The sequence below is a fragment of the Oncorhynchus tshawytscha genome, linkage group LG22 (genome assembly GCF_018296145.1).
Source record: "Oncorhynchus tshawytscha isolate Ot180627B linkage group LG22, Otsh_v2.0, whole genome shotgun sequence".
Lineage (NCBI taxonomy): Eukaryota > Metazoa > Chordata > Actinopteri > Salmoniformes > Salmonidae > Oncorhynchus > Oncorhynchus tshawytscha.
Genome location: NC_056450.1, coordinates 37,584,669 through 37,605,021, shown reverse-complemented (window position 1 = coordinate 37,605,021; position 20,353 = coordinate 37,584,669). Strand labels below are relative to the sequence as shown.

Below are 20,353 nucleotides of genomic sequence, written 5' to 3'. Positions count from 1 at the left end.
TTTGGGTGGGCCCCACAACTTTTATAAAACTATTGTTTTGGGAAAACCGATAACTTCCTGCAATTCTACACATTTTGCTATGGGGCAAAGATACAAAATTTACAGTTTTATAGCTAATCTTATGTTATTCTACACATTTAGCCATGCATTTTTTTTAAAGCTAATTAAAGCTCAAATATAGGTGTATTGACACTTGTTTGCTAATTGAACAAATTAAGTAGGCAGTGTCGGTGCACATAGCCATTGAAGCCCAGTGACATATGCCTCAATGCAGTCACTCTCGTGACTTCTTAGAAGTGTCGCTTTCAGTTAGTTATTTTTGGACCACCCATCTCATGAAAGTGAATGTCATTCCAGTTCATCTGAATGTTATTTCAGTGCACTGCTTGCTCAGAATTATATCTGATGGTGTTTGCATGTTTAGATAAAAATACAAATAATGTCCCGTTTTGTAACACTGACAATTAGAGAGCATTAAAACATTATTTAGATTTTTTTTTTTTTGCTAAATCTGATTGTGATGTTCATATCAACTAAAATGAATAATCCCGGAATATTTATGATTTATCTGGTGTCTTCAAATACTGTGACACATTGACGACAGATGGTATTGTTCCCTTTAATACTCTTGGTGTATTATTTCCATTAAAGCGCTTCAGTTGGCTATTTCATAGGTCATTGCGATCTAAAGCTCCTGCTGAAGATGATGTGCTCCAGTCAATGGCTATGTCCCTGGAGTTTTATATTTTCTTAACAAGATCACAGTTTGGTCAACAAATTGGACAACAGCCACGCCACGATGACACCATTGAACCATCGATATGAAATCACCCTTGCCGAAATAGATGTAACACAGACAGGTAAAAACTCATCCCCAAATACTATGCTGGCTGTTCCTAACCTTTGGTGCTCTTGTTGACACCATACTTACAGTGTGTTGTGTTTAACACGAGAGACAGTACAGAGACACTCTAACTCCAGGGGGCACCAGTAGGAGCTTCAATTCCTCACTGCCTCACTCCATTCCCCTCCCCCTCTTCTCCCTTTCTTACTTCACTCCCTTCCCTACTTCACTCCCTTCCCTCCTCCCCCCCTCCCTCCCTCTCCTTCTCTCCCCTCCCTCCCTTTTCTCTTTCGTTCTCCATCTCCCTCCCTTTTCTCTCTCGTTCTCCCATCCCCCTCTCGGTCTCTCTTCCCCCATCCTCTATTTCCTTCTTCCTCTCTCCCATTCCACTCCCTCCTCGCCTTCTCTGCCCCCCTCCCCCTTTCTCTCCCAGTCTCCCTTCCCCCGTCTCCCCCACCCTCTCCCAGTCTTCCTTTCTCCCATTCTATTCCCTCCTCGCCTGCCTCCCTCCCTCCTCTGCCCCCCCTCCCTCCCTCCTCTGCCCCCCCCCCTCCCTCCTCTGCCCCCCCTCCCATTCTCTCCCGGTCTCCCTTCCCCCTCATTCTCCCTTTCCTCTCTTGTTCTCCCATCCCCCTCTGTCTGCCTTCCCCTGTCTCCCCCACCCTCTCTTTCCTCTGCCAGTCTTTCTTTCTCCCATTACATTCCCTTCTCACCTGCCTGCCTCCCCTTCTCCGTCTCCCTTTCTCCCCCCTCACCCTCCCCCCCAGTCTCCCTCCCTCACCCCCCCCCAGTCTCCCTTCCCCCTCAGTCTGCTTAGCACTCCTGCTGCTCACAACACTGCAGATGAGGCCTTCACATCTCCCAGTCTGCTAGGCCTCTCAGCCTCCCCCTGCCACTCCCTCCCTCCCCTCATACCAGCATAGCAACACTGAGCAAGCCAGCAAGGGGGAGGATGCGCTCTCGCAGAGGGGCAATTTCCCTCCATCTTATATCATTCTTACCAGGAGGCTAGAGACTATCTATGGTATGGAACATAAGCACAAAACACACATTTGTAGCATAATGAATAACTCGTATATAAAATCATCAATATAAAACAAGCGGAGTCAATATGGAACTGTCATAATTTTTGGGGGTTTGGCACCAGATTGATACACACTAGAGCAAATTAGCCTCAAAGGGTTAACGCAATCTACTGTTTATTTCTCATCAACCATCACCATCTCAACCAGTAGTGGGTCCACTAAGTCCCAGACGCCTCATGCTCCAGTCTCACAGAATAGCAAAGCTCACATGGACTAAACTCATGAACCCCTTGTTTTACACCCCGAAAACAATGTTTAACCTTGTGTAATTTACTGTCAAAATTAACTGTAATAATACCGGAGACAATAGGATTTGTACCTCCAGTGACCGTTTACAGCTAGCTCATGGGTTACGTTTGGGAAAACATAACTTGAAGTGCTACTTCTTAGGACAAACCATATCTAGTCTCCATTAAAAAAAAGGTGTGTCACATCAGAGCATAAGACATAGGAAAATAGGTTCGACTAGGAGAAGCACAATGCAACACTTTATTGTTCATAGATGCTCAAGTTAAAAACAAATCAAATTGAAGATCACAAATTAAAACATACACACAGAAACGTCATATTAATAGCGAATGCTCTCTGTTTCAAAGGCGACAGCAAACGTCTATTCTCGGTGGTAAAATAAGGAATAGGTGAGAGAAGAAAGTACAGCCTAGACTACAAAGCACAGGGCTACAGAGATCAGTCCAAATGGCCCTTTCACTAACGGGGAGAAGGATATGAGGAACTCTTTCAATAGAACCAAAGTTATTACTGCAAATAAAAAAGTATAATCAATCATAGTAAACAAACAGCGGAGAAAAAAAACAAAAGCAATCAATTATGTTCATTTAAAATTTGCATTTATATATTTATATATATATATAGATATATTATTTAGCAAAAACGCTATGGTTTTGTTAAAAAAATAAACAAAACAGAGAAAATACCAGTCACCAAAGCAACATCTAGCAAACCAATGTAGAACATACACAGCTAGCTTGTACACAGAAAGAAAAGAATATAGCAACTTCTCTCCAAACAGATCTAAAAGACTGTACAAATATACACTAGCTATTCCTGCAATGAAAACAAATGGGGGATTCTCTAGTTTCTCTTAAAAGCTAGTAAATCGTAATAACTCAAGTTATTTGCCACAGTGAAACTCGGCGCCAAATGGACAAGTTCTAATCTGAATTTTCTCATAAAGTAAATAGAAGGCAAATCATTTCAGGGTTCTCTTACCCCCTGGAGGTAAGATATAAACTGTTCACAAATCTTACATCACTCACAGCTACTTTAGGACTGCAGAGCAGCTTTAATTGGCCTTTTGACATGACTTGTTTAAACATCATTGGATGGCTTGTGGAAGTGAAAAGGAAAGAGCCTCTCCTTCTCACCTCGTCTCCTTCATGACACCATTGACCATTTCTAGCTCTAAAGTTCTGGTGAGGCAGAGCTGTTGGATCAAATGTAACGTCTCTGTGTACGTCGTGTCATTTGTTTGTGTCAATTGGTCAGACCTGATGCTTGCCGAGTTGGGCCCTAGTTTTTCCACTTCCCGATTGACCAAGTTTAGCAACAGCTTCCTTCCCTTTAGCCTGCCTTTCCAGCAGCGTTGAGCCATATCCATTCTCTACATGACCCTCTTCTTCCTCCTCCTCCTCCTCCTCCATGTCCTCTAGGTCTGGGCTGGAGTGGGCCCCTGTCCCTACCACCTCTCCCTCTCTCCCAGCAGCCAGCATGTCATCACCCATGGAATTCATTTCTACTGCTCCCGTTTCATCCTCCTCCTTCTCCTCCTCACCATCATCATCTATTTCATCCTCATCGCTATCTGAGTCAATAGCTATGGGTTCTGAAAGATACTTAGGCCCCCTCTGTTTTAAGGTGCTTCCGATTGTCTTGTTTTGGTCGCTCTTTGCCCCACAGTTGGGCTGGGTTGTGACCCTGGCCTCACTGCCAGACCCTGTTGAAATACCCTGCTGGAGAGTAGCACCACCGTTAGCCACAGCCCTCTCCTCCATGCGCTGAATGGCCTGCTCAGACCGTCCGATGCACATCCTGGACGTCCGCCTCTCCACTGTCTCTCCACGGTCTCCTTTGCCCTCAAACAAGCACTCAGAGTCGAAGGTCAGTTCGTGGCTGAGCTGGCTGATGTCCTGCATGTTGAAGCCCAGCAACACCTCAGCCTTCTGGGTCTCACAGTCCCGCGTGCATTTCCTCCTGCGGTTGGTGAAGTGGCTGGAGATATCAGACTTCCACAACCACAGACTTGAGGCTAGTTTTTCCACCTCCCTACGCGTTGGGTAGGGCTCGCGGTTGAAGTACTGCGAAAGGAAGGCTTTCCGCGCCTCGTACGACTCATCCGCGTGACCTTTGGGGTCAAGGATCAGGTTGACAGGGTCATCTGGATTCTCTACAAAAGCTGCAGGGCTCTCTGGCTCTCCAGGCGGCAGTTTACGCCGCTTTGGGTCGTTTGGGTCACAGTTTTCGAAACCGGCCCGTTTGAGGCTAATGCCCTGGGCCTGGGAGACCCTGGGGGAGGGCGCAGGCCTGCTGTCCTGCCCGTTCTGGGTCTTCCCCACACCGCGGCAGTGGACGAGGTGCAGTGTGATGGTGGAGGCTGTCATGTTGCTTGTGTACACACCCAAGCAGTGGATACATTTGTAGGTGAGTTTTTTCTCCACCGGGTGCACAGTTTGGATAACCTGATGCCTCTCTCTCAGATGGTGTGCCAGTGCATCAGAGATGGGGCCCTTGAGGATGGAGAAGCACAGCGGGCACAGAGTCTTGCCCACGTCTTTCTTGTACGGTACGGCCGCCTGAGGTGCACTCTTGGCAGGCGAGCCATCTTCTGAATCAGAGGGCATCTTTGGGGGTTGGCTGGGCACGGTCCTCTTGCCCGTCTGTGTGGACGACGAGGCACTCTGGGCATGGAGGGCCATGGACTCCTGCGGTGCGTCTCTCATGTTGTAGGTGGTGACAATCAGCTGGACATTCTTGGGGTTGCCCTGCTGAAGAGTGAGGTCGAAAGTCAGAGGGGAATCGGTGCGCGGCCCCACCGTCTCGTCCGGGTGGGACTGTCGCATGTGCGAAACCATCTTCTCCACGTCGTTGAAGGTGGCGCGGCAGTGCGGGCACGACAGGCCGTGGATCAGCATGTGGTTGAGGAGTGTGTCGCTGGGCAGGTAGCGGTTGCAGTACAGACACTTGCTGGTGAAGTTGTGGATCTTCATGATGTAGTTGGCCACGGCAGGTACTTTCTCCGCCTTGTGCTCCTTCTCAAAGTGCGAGCTGTACACATTCTCAGGGAAGAGCTCGTTGCAGATGGTGCAGATTTTCCACTTCTGTGTGTACGACGTGCCCAGGACAGAGCTACCCCCCTTCCCCTTGGCCGTGACTGAGGCCACCGTGGCGGCAGCCGCCTGGACCCGGGAGTTGAGCGTAGACGAGGAAGAACTCACCACTATGGGGCTCCGCAAACCACCAGTGAGGTTCTGTTTGGCTGCTTGAGAATGCTGGGGCACAGACACCTTTGCGTTGCCAGGCAAAGTGATTCTCACCTGCTGCCCGCCTATAGAGAAGGATTGGGTAGTCCCACTCTTTAACCCAAACGCCCCTTGCTTCAGGTGAACCCCAGACAGGAGTCCCGTTGAGCTCAGGCCTGACTTTGGGATGACGATCCTGCTGAGGTTCTGGGTAGAAACGGAGCGGACCCCCCCCACTGTGGTGGTCACTAGCTGACCTTTAGGTCCTACCCCGATGACAGTCTTCTCCCCCGTCTTCGGGGATACCACGATGACAGGTTTGGCGCGAGGTACCACCACGTTTGTGTGACCAATCATGGCGGTCACCTGGTAACCGATTCGCTCGTGGTCCTCAATAACATGCTGCACCAGTGCCTCATAGGTACGTGGCAAAAAGAGGCAGCGCTTGCAGTGGATGGTGTTGCTGTTGGCGTTAGCATTACTGCTGCGGTCTGTGTTCCCTGTGCCCGTGGTGTTACCTGCTGCGGCACCGTTGGGCGTGGCCTTTTCCTCAAGCTTAACCAGGTAGGGCTTGGCCACATGCTGAAAGTGTTCTCGGTAGATGTGTTTGCGCACCACGTTGTAAAGCGGGTCCCTGTAGGTGCACTTCTTGCAGTAGTACACCGCCTGCTCGATACTCTCTCCGGGCCTTTTGCCCAGCTGCATGCCGTCCTTCAGCCCACCCACTGCCCCCTGCATGCCCCCAGGGCCCTGGCGAACCACGTTGTTGGGCATGTGGAACAGCTTGATGTGCGTCTCCAGGGTCTTCTTGTTCCCATTGTAGGTGCAGTAGGGGCAGTTAAGCAGGATGCGGCTCTCGAAGTCCTCACTGTGGACATTGCGGAAGTGACTCTTGTACGCTGAGAAAAATTTGGAGGAAAAAGGGCAGCCGGAACAGCAGAAAGGCTTTGATCTGTAGTCCTGGGAGACGGGGGGGAGATAGAGACAGTGGTCAGTCGTGTGATGACATTTACTCTATGTAAATAAAACGTTATTTATTGAAAATAAACAGACAATAACACCGTTAAAAGCTTTTAGGAGACAAAAGAGCAACAACGCTAAAATACAAGGTGTTCCAGTGTGCCCCTCCAGGCAGGCAGTGAGCCACTCACCTGGGATTTGGTCAGTGAAGGATCCCACACACATACATCATCCCAGGTGGTGTGCTTGATGTAGAACTCGTTATTATCAGGGACATAGTCTTTGTAGTCCTAAAGGGGAGAGAAATACACGATTAATCACAATTCATATAGAGTCAATACAAAACGTCAAGTCTGATAGAGATGATTGGCTAGGAGTCGACGACCTATCATAGTTGCGGACTGGGCTCATTTATTATCACGTCAAACAGACGGGAGAAATTTGAGGCTTCCTAAGTTGATGGCTGAAATGTTTCTAGACTGATTAATTAAATTTTCTATTAATGAATGAGCTATCTCTTCAGTGTGATAATGTGTATCAAGGGGCATGCTCACACATGGATGGCGGAACAGATCAAACGATGTGCTGCTCACCTCAATGTGGTCTTTACAAAACTCCAGGCCAATGTCTCCCAGAACCCGCTTGACATTTCTCCTGGCTTTCCGTAAGCTGCCCAGGTTGTTGACCGGGAGCTGGAACATTCTGCCCACCTGGAAAAGGGAGGGACACAGGTAGGTGGACAGGGGAGAGCAATAGGTGAGATCAGGGGCGTATTCATTAGACGAAGACCGTAGTTAACAGATGCTAAACGTTTTGCAACGGAAAACATTTACTCCAAATGGAAAACGTTTCACAATTAAAACAAATTGAGGTAGGTCCCGCCCCCGTTTCATTCCGTTTGCTTCCATTTAGTTCCTAGTGAATACACCCCAGGTCAACATATGAACTGATCATTGTTGTGGAGAGCAGCCTTCAGTAGACCCAAAACAAAAACCCTGGGTGATGGAAACACACTTCCCAAATAACACTAGAGCTAATATCCACTTCAGTGATTGTTACTCTACTGCCCCTATGAAACAATGCCACAAGAATACCTGCTGGCTGCCAGTCACCTTTCATCATAAACCCATCAGTGGTTTACCTCAGCAGCATCACTCAAGTCTGTCCTTTATGACCTTACCACTACCACCTTCATACGGCTGTCTGTCTGGGCTGTTTGGTTTGTTATATTCCAGCCAATGCTGCACAATGGTAACACTATAGAATTGATTCTCTATTCAGGTCAAAGGTCAGGACAAGATGCTTTAGCAACAAGCAGTACAAGGCCAAACACTCTTCATCCATCCACCCACCGATGCCATAGCTCTTGTTGTATGTTCCAGAAGATGGAACATTGCTGCAGAGCTGAATGTTGTCTGGCTGCCTGACTACCTTGCCGAGCTGAATGTTGTCTGGCTGCCTGACTACCTTGCCGAGCTGAATGTTGTCTGGCTGCCTGACTACCTTGCCGAGCTGAATGTTCTGTCTGGCTGCTGGCTGACTACCTTGCCGAGCTGAATGTGGTCTGGCTGCCTGACTACCTTGCCGAGCTGAATGTGGTCTGGCTGCCTGACTACCTTGCCGAGCTGAATGTGGTCTGGCTGCCTGACTACCTTGCCGAGCTGAATGTGGTCTGGCTGCCTGACTACCTTGCCGAGCTGAATGTGGTCTGGCTGCCTGACTACCTTGCCGAGCTGAATGTGGTCTGGCTGCCTGACTACCTTGCCGAGCTGAATGTGGTCTGGCTGCCTGACTACCTTGCCGAGCTGAATGTGGTCTGGCTGCCTGACTACCTTGCCGAGCTGAATGTGGTCTGGCTGCCTGACTACCTTGCTGAGCTGAATGTTGTCGGGCTGCCTGACTACCTTGCTGAGCTGAATGTTGCCTGGCTACCTTGCTGAGCTGAATGTTGTCTGGCTGCCTGACTACCTTGCTGGCTGGGCTTACTCCTGCCGATGCTTTCTCCCATGGCTTGTAGATGGCGCTAGAGGACAGCTCTGCCTCCATTATGTAAGGCCTCCATTGCTCTGCCTGCCCCCTTTTCTGCGATCACGGAATGGCGCCTCCTATTGAGTCAGCAGCAGAACCCAACATCTACAATGTGTCTACAGGGGTGTGGGGGCTGGGTGGGTAGCCGGCAGAGAATAGCCACTCAACAGCTGACGAGAGGAAGATAGTAGTAGTCTATATTTTACCCATAAACCTTATGTCCTATCTCAAATATACAACGGAGCTCTGTCTGTCCTAAGAATCAATGATGCCATTTGCTCTGGTCACCCCTGATCCTCCAAACTCACATTGCTTACCAAAAAAAAAAAAAAAAATGATTGTATCAGTCATATCCTGTCAGCAAAGGGTCATCTATGACCATAAACACCACATAAAGAGAGTTGGCATTTAAGTAGAACACCTAGCATAAATGACCAAAAGGTTCAATCGAGTTCACCACCAGTCTTCATCCTGATTGCCCTCACACAGGGACCATGTGAACAGAGGGTTGGAATCAATAGAGTATGCAACTAACCTCCAAGACAATGTTGACACCGTACATAAAAAAAAAGCTGGAACATTAAATCACATAGCAATTGTGATAGTTGCGTGACGTGAATAAAGGAGGCGGGACACTACTTTCTCATTCGACATCACGACAGTCAAAATCAAACCTGCGATGTGCGGATAATAACCCCGTGTCACCTAGTCTCTCTCTCAAGTTGCTGAATGAATCTGGTAACGTTAACAGACTTGATTATAAATCCCGGTTCACTTTTTTTTATTTTTATAATAATGTTAGAAAAATACGGTTACATTTGATAAGAGAGGGGACCTAATATAGGTCAAATGTGACTAGTAATAACTAAGCGAGTAGGGGAGGTTATTCACGAGCTATCTCCATCTCCCCTCTTATTGATGTGGTTATGGCTTTGATTGAAGTCAATGATTTATATTGTTTAATGTCTACATCTGGTTGACCAACGAAAGAGGATACACATAGATCTAACACGATTTACTACATGCAATCTTTCCATCGTGGTTTTACGCCAAAATAACATCTGATCTGGTATTATTCTCCACTCACGTTAGAGTCGATAGGTGATAGTAGCTTGCTAGCAGTAGCTAGTGTAGTAGTGAGCCACCACAAAGGGAAGCGCACGTAGAAACACCGCGAACTAGCAGCTGCTAACCGAGTATTAGAAAAAAGCTCTTCGGTCGCTGCTGATTCTGAGCGCCACTCAGTGCCCAAGTTTAGCGAGCCAAAAGCGGTGTCATGTTCACCGACAACTTATGATATACGCTATCATAATTGTATTTTTTTAAATTTTATTTTATTTATGGATTGTACCTTTCATTTAACTATTATATCATAATACTCCACGTTGTTTCATTTGTTATCCTCAAGTATCAACCCATGTCATGTTAAGAGATATATATATATATAATTTCTCTTCTTCTTCCCCGACCGTAACTATGAACGAACAACGCATCATCATAACGTTACCGTGGCTAAACCCAGTTAGCTGTGTGTCCTAACTAGCTTGGTTATCTGAAAAGCGGAGAGTATGATGTGTTTACCTGGTCTCAAATCCGGTGCTCTCTTGGTTGTAGTAAATGATATCACTTCAAGAGAAACAGGGAGACAATGCGTTAGGCACGTTCACTCCTATTGCTCCAAATACGCAGCCGGGGTTATCCGCCTTGCCGTCTTCTCTCCAAGCGGTCACACCACACCGAGAGGGAGCTCGACTCCTCTACCTACTGTCCGACACACACTATCCTTCTCGGCTACCGGGTATGGAGTGCCATTGAAACTAATTTAGTTAGCTAGATAAAACACATAGTAGGGACATATAGTGTGGCTGGCGTTGTAGTAAATATTACGAGGAACCCCTCGTCCAAGAATGTGTTAACTCTGTGACTGTTCACTGATAACGCACTCCCGTCTCTTCCTATAGAGACAATACACCCCTGGCAGCCTGGAAACTGCCCTATCCAAAATGGCGCAATTGAAAGGGCGGAAGTGACATAGGTGTTTGATTTGCTTTTTTTTTTTTTAACTCATTGTGATATCCATATGAGTCGAGCCTTATTAAACAACTCAATTAGTGTGTTAAATCAATTAGCTTTATATGCTCTTACCTTTCAAGACAGGCCTCAGATGCTGTCCTAGGTCGTTCTTCAACGTCTGTCAGGGTTCGGTAGTTTCTATGCCTGAGGGACTGGGGTAAACAAGCTCGAGCTGCATTTGCTAGATTTAACCAACAGCTGGCGCACTCTAGTTTAGCATGGCATGAACGCATGCGTTATAGGACTACATCTGGCTTCCTACATTGCAGAGGGTCGGATGTATACAGTGCCTCAGTACTCAGTGCCTTTGCACTTGCCCAACGTCAGAGTGCAATGAGAACAGTAGGTGGCGCTGTTCTATGATACGTTCCCATTACACTAAACTCACCGGGACTACTTTCCTGAGTCTGGGGTATTTCCCAAGCCTGAGTGCAAATTGTTCTCTGCTCATCTTACCATGGGCCTCTGGGAGATTGGGGTGGTGGAGGGATGGAGGGACCATATCATGTGAATACTGGATTTAAATTAATGGGTGATTAGTTATTGTTTCCTTCAAGGTCTCATCTTTTTAATGTTTAAGGATTGTAATCTTCCAAGGCAGCAAAGGCCAGGCCCATTGAAGGCCACTTCTCCCCATAGCACCATGTTCTGGGCATTAGATTCCAAACTAATATCATTCTTTCAATGTTGAAACATGCAGGAGCCTAAGCATCCTGCTATATTGTGTTTGATTTGCATTTGACATATTTTGTGAGAACTTCAGATCACTGGGTAAAGAAAGAAAATACTAGTGTAGGAAACCAGATTAACACAGTGCAGGTTTAAACAATGCGGCCAATTAGCACACTAACAATGTGTATTGTGTTTGTTTCTGCCTATGCACATTTGACAGTTGACATAGATTCCAATGAAGTAAAGAGCCATGCAGCAACCAATTCAAAATAATAGGAAATAAGGTCAACTATTTATTACCATTGATTGTTTGTTTGTTTTTTTACAACAATGACAGGTCTCTCAGTTTAGGGTGAATACAAATCTTTGAAAAATGTGAAAATAAGTTCCTCTATAAGTATACATAAGGATCTTGTGACTGTATTCATCTGGAATTATGCTTCAAAATCTGTCTGTTTAGAGCACAGGAGGTCGGTGGCAGCTTAACTAGGGAGGATGGGCTCGTGGTCATCTCTGGAGCGTAATAGGAGGAATGGTATTAAATACATCAAAACACGTGCCAGCCATTATTGTACGCCGTCCTCCCTTCAACAGCCTCCACTGGTTTGGAGATACATCTAGACTCTAGGGAGGGGAGATTAATTATTCTAATTAATTACCATCTGTGCTTTTCTTGTCAATAATCAACGATTCATTTTCCATTTTGATGTTGGCTAATTACTGCACTAAACGCCCTGACTTAATGACAACAACAAAAAACATCATATAAGCAGTGTTGCTGAGTCCAAACCTAGAGCATCATAAATCATGTTGTCGCAAAGAGTGTAAGCAGTCCTTTTAGGAACGATACTATTTCATTTCCTCCCAGTTTTGACTCCCCATAAACACGATCCACAAATGAAATCGGAACCTGTTTGGAAGACGGGGAAAAAAAATCTAGTTTAACTTACATACAACCCATTGACATGACAAGTGTTCAAAATGGCGCAACGACACAAAACACACAAAGAGTTGAAAGGCCCACACCTCTCCAATAGTGTAGTTCCCCTGTCTAGCACGGACAATCATCTCCATCTGAAAGACGTAGCCTTTGGACACACACCGCTCCACCAGACTCTCCAGTACTTCCTTCTTGTAGAGCCTGATGTCATCATGCATTAGAACAAACACAGCGTGAGATAACACCCACTACGTTGCTGACGAATGAAAACCGCTCATCTCCAAAACATTCACTTTTCAGGAAATAGAAAAAAAAAAGAAAAAAAAAAAAACTGCCATATTTTCCCGTTAACAAACATATATTTACGAAACTTCAGAAGTTATTTTGAATTAATTTTATTGGTCCTGTTTAGAGAACTGCTTTCAATACATGTTCAATATTTGTATTTTTTTTATTGACATAAATGGAGTTACAAGGTTTTCATCCGACAATAGTTCAGATAGAGTCTGATATGCAGGTGTGATAACTGTACCTGCTGTTCTTCAAACTTATTTACATTTTGCCACTTACCTGAAGCTGCCAGTCAAGTCTGATGCCCCAGGTCTCAGCAGCACCTGTGTGACATAGTTAGCTCCCCGACTGTAAGAGAGATAGGAAGGGAAGGACAGAAAGATATGAGGAAAATTGGATATTTAATTAAACTCTCATGAGAGTTAGGTGCTTGCTTTGTGTGCTAGCACAAGCAGGAGAAATGGGGCAGCAGGGTAGCCTAGTGGTTAGAGCGTTGGACTAGTAACCCGAAGGTTGCAAGTTCAAATCCCTGAGCTGACAAGGTACAAATCTGTCGTTTTGCCCCTGAACAGGCAGTTAACCCACTGTTCCTAGGCTGTCATTGAAAATATGAATTTGTTCTTAACTGACTTGCCTGGTTAAAAAAAAAAAAAAAAATGCCAGCCAACAGTCTTAATGTACCAGAAGTGAGCATGTGCCACTGCAGTTACCTGATGAGCTTCCTGCGCAGGTCCCAACCGTATACGCCACCGTCTCCTCTGTACCGGGTGCCTGACACCAGGTCATAACCGCCTTCTCTCTGTTTCCTTGGAGAAAAACACATTCACATCAGCTATTTGGCAACTGACGATCATGTGGTAGAGATGCAGCGTATTAGTGAATGTTGCATTTAAGAAAAATACACACATTTTGGGATAAATTCAAATAGATTACTTACTCTATGAATTCTGGAATAAATTTAGGCTGCAAACAAAAGATAAAACAGATGTATTTTAGCATGGATGAATTCAAAGGATTTCAAAGACCATCTGTCTATGAAGCATTCGTATACAAATAGGCCTCAAATCAAATCAAATTTTATTTGTCACATACACATGGTTAGCAGATGTTAATGCGAGTGTAGCGAAATGCTTGTGCTTCTAGTTCTAGTAGCCTATTCAACCAAACAAGTTTTATAACACCACAAGTTACCTCCTGAATAGTAAAATGAACTAAATATAGTATTGGACTAAAACATATTGAATGTACAGGGTGCTTAGCCACTATCCCACCCTGTTCGTCTGCTATTGTATTGTCCCCGCCAGATATACAAGAGATCCACTCACATGATGGGAGAGGTCTGCGTCCATTATGAAAACATAGTTCCCAGTAGCATGTTTAATGCCATGGATGTAGGCAGTACCTGAATGAAGAATCAAATGACATTATCAGACATGTGTGTGTGTAGTGTGTCTGAGATATTGTGCTACAATACAGATGCAACACTGTGTTCACTTTGATGAATGAGTATGTGACACTTGCCTAAACCTAGTTTCTTTGCTCTAGGTCGAAGGAGCTGAGGGAGAGAAAAAAAAACAGAACGAATGTGTATTGTCAGCAGGTATGTGAATGTCAAATTACAACTACTAATATATATTCCAATCACTTACTATCTTGTCCTCTCCGTATATCCTCTGTAGTTGTTCTGCCACTTCAAGTGTCCCATCCGGACTTCCATCATCAATTACAATAATCTCGTAGTTGTATCCACTGTAAATAACAAGCAAACAGATGTTTCAACTCAGCACACAAATAAAATGCTAATCTGACAACTGATTAAAACAGGGACTTTACATTGTTCCAGTTATATCTTCAGTCAAAATGTCTTACAAACGTGCAAGTTCTGTTCAAATTGAGTTAGTTAATTAACTTACAAGAATTAACGTTACTCTTTTAAAAAGGCACAACATGTAACATGTGATTACAGTCTTTTTTTGTCTATGGCGTACAATGTTTCATGTTTTAATAATTGACTGGCCCACCCACAACTTCCTTTTGTTGTTATGAAGAGGTAAGGCATTTGTAATAAGCTCCTTAATTAAGGTATTTTTTGTCATATTGTATAGGAAAATAAAGAAAAAAAACAGGGGGTATTTCATAAAATTATATTACAAATGACCGGCTGAAAATTTCAGCAGCAGATTGTTAAAGTAAGCCATTGGCTGTCACCTAGCAAGTCTGATTTTTAGTGACAGCTCCGATTCTGGGCTACAGATCTTGTCATTGACTCTGGGCTACAGCTAGTGTAGCTAATGACTTGAAACGACTACTAACCTTTCACCGAAGTATTTCACCAGTAGCCACACAATAAGAGGTAGATTCTCACGTTCATTGTAAGTGGGCAACAACACCGAATATTTATCACCATTTCCCCGGCTCTGATGTGAACCTTTTCGGCTTGCCATGTTGGAATGTTGATCCGGATGCGGGTGCTCTCAGAAATATCCACCCCTGCAACAAATTCTTAAAATAATTTGTTCCTAGCAACATAGCTACCACTAGGTGGCGATCTTGCAACAAAGAATACGTCTCTTGATTTTAGATATTGGATAATACTGATCATACATACACAAATGCCAATGTTATTCCCCAGTAGCCTATTTAATAGTACTGTCTTGCAATAACTACATAATATAATCATTATCTCATTGAAGTAAAAACTTGCCCACTGTTTGGGGATTAGGAAAGTTAGAACCAATGCAATTTTATAGACATGGTTGTGTTACTCTTCATTGTCATCCTACTGTAGAAACATTAACACTATTTATGTAAAAGCCAGTCTCATGGTCAAATGCGGCGCATGCATACACAAAGAGTGCATGAAAACATAAAACATGGGTCATAATTAATATATACAAACACATACAAACATTTTCAGGGTGAAGTTGGGAACATCAGTTAACTACTACCAATACTTTCTCACAAAATATCCACTAGCTTCCATTAAAATGTTGTCTTATACAATATGTTAGAAATTTTGTTAACACACTTGGTTGACTTATTCAAATACGTACAAATGTACATTTCATCATGTTTTTTTATGTAAGAGAAAACACTTGAAACGTTTGTGTTACATGAGAAGAGGAAGAGGTGAAGAGCAGGCACCAGGTCAACTTCCTTTTCCCCTTTATGGTGGAGCATGTGTCTCTGAGTCACCGACTAGCTCCAACGCACCAAATACGCTCTATTGTGGTGCTTCGTCAGCCCCAGTCTTTCCATCAGGTTCAATGGCATAAGTGCTTAAAATTGGAAATGATAGGAGATGGACCCCAATGTCACAAGAAAATCCATCTTTCAAGTGTGCTCAAGGCTGATATATAAAACATATGGGTCCTCTGTACAATTAGATGCAGATGAAAGCATAAACAGATAAGAGACCATAGCACCAGGTAGCCTAGTGGTTAGAGCGTTGGGCCAGTAACCACCAGGTAACCTAGTGGTTAGAGCGTTGGGCCAGTAACCACCAGGTAACCTAGTGGTTAGAGCGTTGGGCCAGTAACCACCAGGTAACCTAGTGGTTAGAGCGTTGGGCCAGTAACCACCAGGTAACCTAGTGGTTAGAGCGTTGGGCCAGTAACCACCAGGTAACCTAGTGGTTAGAGCGTTGGGCCAGTAACCACCAGGTAACCTAGTGGTTAGAGCGTTGGGCCAGTAACCTAAAGTTTGCTGGATCAAATCCCTGAGCTGACAAGGTAAAAATCTGTCTTCCTGCACCTGAGCAAGGCAGTTAACCCACTGTTCCCCAGGTGCTGAAGATGTGGATGTTAATAATTAAGGAATTAGAGTTGAAGGCATTCAGTTGTACAGGTATCTAGGTTTCCCCCCTTTCACCAAACACAATTTTTAAATAGTAAAATCAATTGAATGTGGAAATGTTATGATCATAGCTTGTCACATGGTACTGAATATGGCTGTTGTACCTGCTTGTGGTTGAGCACCTCTATGACAGCCGGTGCTGGGGACCGATCTCTCCTGTCTGTCCGACAGCTCCTGCGATGCCTGGAGGTCCCGTCTGGCCATCCTCTCGACCTAGGAGACCTTCACAAACACAATCATAAATGGTCAGTAAGCAGCAATGAACCTTTTTGAATATTTTTATTTAAATGTTTTCCTCTAGGCTGCGATTACACAGGCAAACCAATTCTGATATTTTGGGATTAATTTGTCTATTGACCAATCAGATTAGATATTTTGCGATTCATTTGTCTATTGACCAATCAGATTAGATATTTTGCGAATAACTGGATAAAAGATCAGAATTGGCTTCCTGTGTAAACGCAGCCATAGAAAGACAGGTGCTGAAGGTACCTGCAAATCCTTTGATCCCCTCATGTCCCTGGACGTTGGTCCCTAAGCATTTTTTCCCCCCGGGGGCACCTCTTCACCTTGAGGAAAGAAGAACCCACTGATGAAAGACACTCTGATCGCCTAGAAGTGGTCTGACCAGGACTGACAATGTATCACCACCACTGCTAATTAGTGCTGAGCAATTAGTGCTTTTTGAGGTCAGTTCGGCATTGGTTCGATTATTAAAAAATAATCACTGTTTTCAATTTTTTTAAATGACATTAAGTGCACTATGCTTTATGTTGGTTGAATGTTGTAACAACACAGAATAAAACAATTCATAAAAATTACATGATGGTAGTGACTTCCCATTACTGCTTATTACTTATTAACCATCATTTATTCACATTACTTTACTTTAATAAAATATTTGTTTTATTCAATGACTTTCATTCCAAATCATCATCTCATCTCTATAGAGCTGCTGCCTATGCTGTCTGACAAAATCACTATTTTAGTAGTTCTTCAACGTAAATAAGGCATACTTTTATGACTGCTGAATGCAAACTATCAATCACTAAGATCCTATATTTTCAGGTAGAGATACGCCCAACAGTAACTGCTTGCAATCCATTTTGCACGTTCTCTCTTCTCTCTGTCAACGAGGTCTCCGTGTCTGCTCCACACAGACTGAACAAGCTGGCGCGCAATCATGGTCATTGTACACTGAACAAAAATATAAACGCAACATGTAAAGTAAAGTTGGTCCTATGTTTCATGACCTGAAATAAAAAATCCCAGAAATTGTCCATATGCAAAAAAAGCTTGTTTCTTTCAAATGTTGTGCACAAATCTGTTTACTTCCCTGTTGAGCATTTCTCCTTTGCCAAGAGAATCCATCCACCTGACAGGTGTGGCATATCAAGAAGCTGATTAAACAGCATGATCATTACACAGGTGCACCTTGTGCTGGGGACAATAAAAGGCCACTCTAGAATGTGCAGTTTTGTCACACAGCACAATGACACAGTTGTCTAAGGTTTTGAGGGAGCATGCAACTGGCATGCTGACTGCAGGAATGTCCACCAGAGCTGTTGTCAGAGAATTAAATGTTAATTTATCTACCATAAGCTGCCTCCAACGTTATTTTAAAGAATTTGCCAGTACGTCCAACCGGCCTCACAACAGCAGACCACGTGTAACCACGCCAGACCAGGACCTCCACATCCGGCTTCTTCACCTGCGGGATCATCTGAGACCAGCTACTCGGACAGCTGATGGAACTGAGGAATATTTACTGCCTGTAATAAAGCTCTTTTGTATGGAAAAAAACAATTCTGACTGGCTGGGCCTGGCTCCCCAGTGGGTGGGCCTGTCCCCCTATACCTCCCAGGCCCACCCATGGCTGTTCCCCTGCCCATTCATGTCAAATCCATAAAATAGGACCCTAATGAATGTATTTAAATGGACTGATTTTCTTTTATGAACTGTAACACAGTAAAATCATAGAAATTGTAGCATGACGCGTTTATATTTCTGTTCAGTGTACACAATCATGGGAATGCTTGTGCTGTGAATGTATAATGATCCGTACTGTGCACCAGTTGCTCACAGGCCTGTGTGACTAGCTGGAAGATCATTGCCATGGACTGAGGCTCTCCCTAAAACACAGAGCATGTCTGTCAATCAATGGGTCAACAAGAGAGCACTGGCCATCTGAAAGTTGGACGTTACAGTAATGTGTAAGATAAAACCTCCCTTCTCTCCTCTCTCACCTTTTATTCTCAGAAAGACCCTGTCAATCAAAAGGCAAACTTACGATCAACTACTATCACTAGATGACGAGGTAGCATTGTGAACACCAAACTTCTGTGGTTGGCTGATTGTTGTTGCTCTGTTTATCCCTCAGTACTTTACCCCCCCCCCCTCACCCACAGCCCCTGGGTGTCCTGGCATACCCTGAAACAGATGGATGTACGGTATGTATGGATGGATGAGGGGAGGAGGAATAGAGAGAGGGATCACTAGAGATCATCCATTCTTACTCTAGGTCTTACTCTGTGGTGATGTACAGGGCATGGCCTGCTGAACACTAGTCACTGTTGTGATGTACAGGGCATGGTCTGCTGAACACTAGCCACTGTTGTGATGTACAGGGCATGGTCTGCTGAACACTAGCCACTGTTGTGATGTACAGGGCATGGCCAATAATGTTTAAATAGGTTTTTAAAGGGAGTTCAAATTGGGACCTGGGGGTCCTTCGTTTCCCTTGGGACCAGGTGGACCCGGTAAACCCTACAGAAACACAGGGAGTAGGATGGAGGATGAGAGGAACCAGAGGAAATTATAGGGGAGTGGAAGGATGATGGAGGGAACAATGAAGAACAATGAACTATAATTACAATTCACAGCATAGTTAATCAAATCATTATAAATAAGAATTAGTTCTTAACTGACTTGTCTTGTTAAATAAAGGTCAAATAAAAATAAAATACAATTCTCTCCCATGGAGGTCCCTGTTTAGACACAGAACAGACAGAGAGGTCATACGTGATCTACAATGTTGTAATTGCAGAATTATACAGCAGAGATCTGCAATATGCTGACATGTTAGATACGTTCATTACAATTGATCACAATAAAAATTTAAACAATTAGAAGGGCAAACATGATAAATGAATTCAAAATAAATGTTGAACTTTTTAAATACAGTGGAACAATCAGGAAGATCTAAATAAAGAAGAATTTCAGTTCAACCCACTGCTTTTCTCTGAACTGTATATATCCCAGAGGGCCACCATTTCCCAGGGGCCCAAATACGCCTTCTCATGCCATTTTTCCTGAAGGGCCCATCACAACCTGAGAAAAACAATAGTGGTGAACAGAGGTTAAAATATAGGAAAACCTGTCACAATCACATTCTGACAAGCTTGAACTATACTGTTGACTATGTAGCTACTGTTGACTATGTAGCTACTGTTGACTATGTAGCTACTGTTGACTATGTAGCTACTGTTGACTATGTAGCTACTGTTGACTATGTAGCTACTGTTGACTATGTAGCTACTGTTGACTATGTAGCTACTGTTGACTATGTAGCTACTGTTGACTATGTAGCTACTGTTGACTATGTAGCAACTGTTGACTATGTAGCTACTGTTGACTATGTAGCAACTGTTGACTATGTAGCAACTGTTGACTATGTAGCTACTGTTGACTATATAGCTACTGTTGACTATGTATCTACTGTTGACTATGTAGCAACTGTTGACTATGTAGCTACTGTCAACTATGTAGCTACTGTCAACTATGTAGCAACTGTTGACTATGTAGCAACTGTTGACTATGTATCTACTGTTGACTATGTAGCTACTGTCAACTATGTAGCAACTGTCGACTATGTAGCTACTGTCAACTATGTTCCAACTGTCGACTATGTAGCAACTGTCGACTATGTAGCTACTGTTGACTATGTAGCTACTGTTGACTATGTAGCTACTGTTGACTATATAGCTACTGTTGACTATGTAGCTACTGTTGACTATGTAGCTACTGTTGACTATGTAGCTACTGTTGACTATATAGCTACTGTTGACTATGTAGCTACTGTTGACTATGTAGCTACTGTTGACTATATAGCTACTGTTGACTATGTAGC

At 44.1% G+C, this 20,353-nt stretch overlaps 2 protein-coding genes across 3 annotated transcripts; both read right to left on the bottom strand.

Moving 5' to 3' along the window:
- Window positions 1-2,404: 2,404 nt before the first annotated feature.
- On the bottom strand, window positions 2,405-10,688 carry LOC112222373 (activity-dependent neuroprotector homeobox protein). 2 transcript variants are annotated; one of them, XM_024385160.2, is made up of 4 exons: window positions 10,539-10,688; window positions 6,959-7,075; window positions 6,557-6,655; window positions 2,405-6,365 (listed from the first exon to the last, which is right to left on the bottom strand). In XM_024385160.2, the coding sequence occupies exons 2-4, from the start codon at window positions 7,064-7,066 to the stop codon at window positions 3,432-3,434; spliced, it is 3,141 nt and encodes a 1,046-aa protein (XP_024240928.1). In that variant the 5' UTR covers window positions 7,067-7,075; window positions 10,539-10,688; the 3' UTR covers window positions 2,405-3,431. The 2 variants fall into 2 exon arrangements, with proteins under 2 accessions (XP_024240928.1, XP_024240927.1); XM_024385159.2 differs by lacking the exon at window positions 10,539-10,688 and adding an exon at window positions 9,975-10,400.
- Window positions 10,689-11,418: 730 nt separating this feature from the next.
- LOC112222372 (dolichol-phosphate mannosyltransferase subunit 1) lies at window positions 11,419-14,853 on the bottom strand. Its single transcript, XM_024385157.2, has 9 exons — window positions 14,683-14,853; window positions 14,019-14,118; window positions 13,891-13,924; window positions 13,695-13,771; window positions 13,307-13,332; window positions 13,080-13,175; window positions 12,649-12,717; window positions 12,165-12,279; window positions 11,419-12,048 (listed from the first exon to the last, which is right to left on the bottom strand). The coding sequence occupies exons 1-9, from the start codon at window positions 14,811-14,813 to the stop codon at window positions 11,944-11,946; spliced, it is 753 nt and encodes a 250-aa protein (XP_024240925.1). The 5' UTR covers window positions 14,814-14,853; the 3' UTR covers window positions 11,419-11,943.
- Window positions 14,854-20,353: the final 5,500 nt, after the last annotated feature.

What these genes read in the sequence shown, in the direction of transcription:
- LOC112222373 (XM_024385160.2), bottom strand. Translation starts at nt 7,066, where the DNA reads ATGTTCCAGCTCCCGGTCAACAACCTGGGCAGCTTACGGAAAGCCAGG. An exon ending in TTTGTAAAGACCACATTGAG is followed by an intron (nt 6,656 to 6,958) that starts GTGAGCAGCACA and finishes TCTCCCCTTTAG; the next exon opens with GACTACAAAGACTATGTCCC. An exon ending in CTTCACTGACCAAATCCCAG is followed by an intron (nt 6,366 to 6,556) that starts GTGAGTGGCTCA and finishes CCCGTCTCCCAG; the next exon opens with GACTACAGATCAAAGCCTTT.
- LOC112222372 (XM_024385157.2), bottom strand. Translation starts at nt 14,813, where the DNA reads ATGGCAAGCCGAAAAGGTTCACATCAGAGCCGGGGAAATGGTGATAAA. An exon ending in TATACGGAGAGGACAAGATA is followed by an intron (nt 13,925 to 14,018) that starts GTAAGTGATTGG and finishes TCTCTCCCTCAG; the next exon opens with CTCCTTCGACCTAGAGCAAA. An exon ending in TTTATTCCAGAATTCATAGA is followed by an intron (nt 13,176 to 13,306) that starts GTAAGTAATCTA and finishes TTTTTCTCCAAG; the next exon opens with GAAACAGAGAGAAGGCGGTT.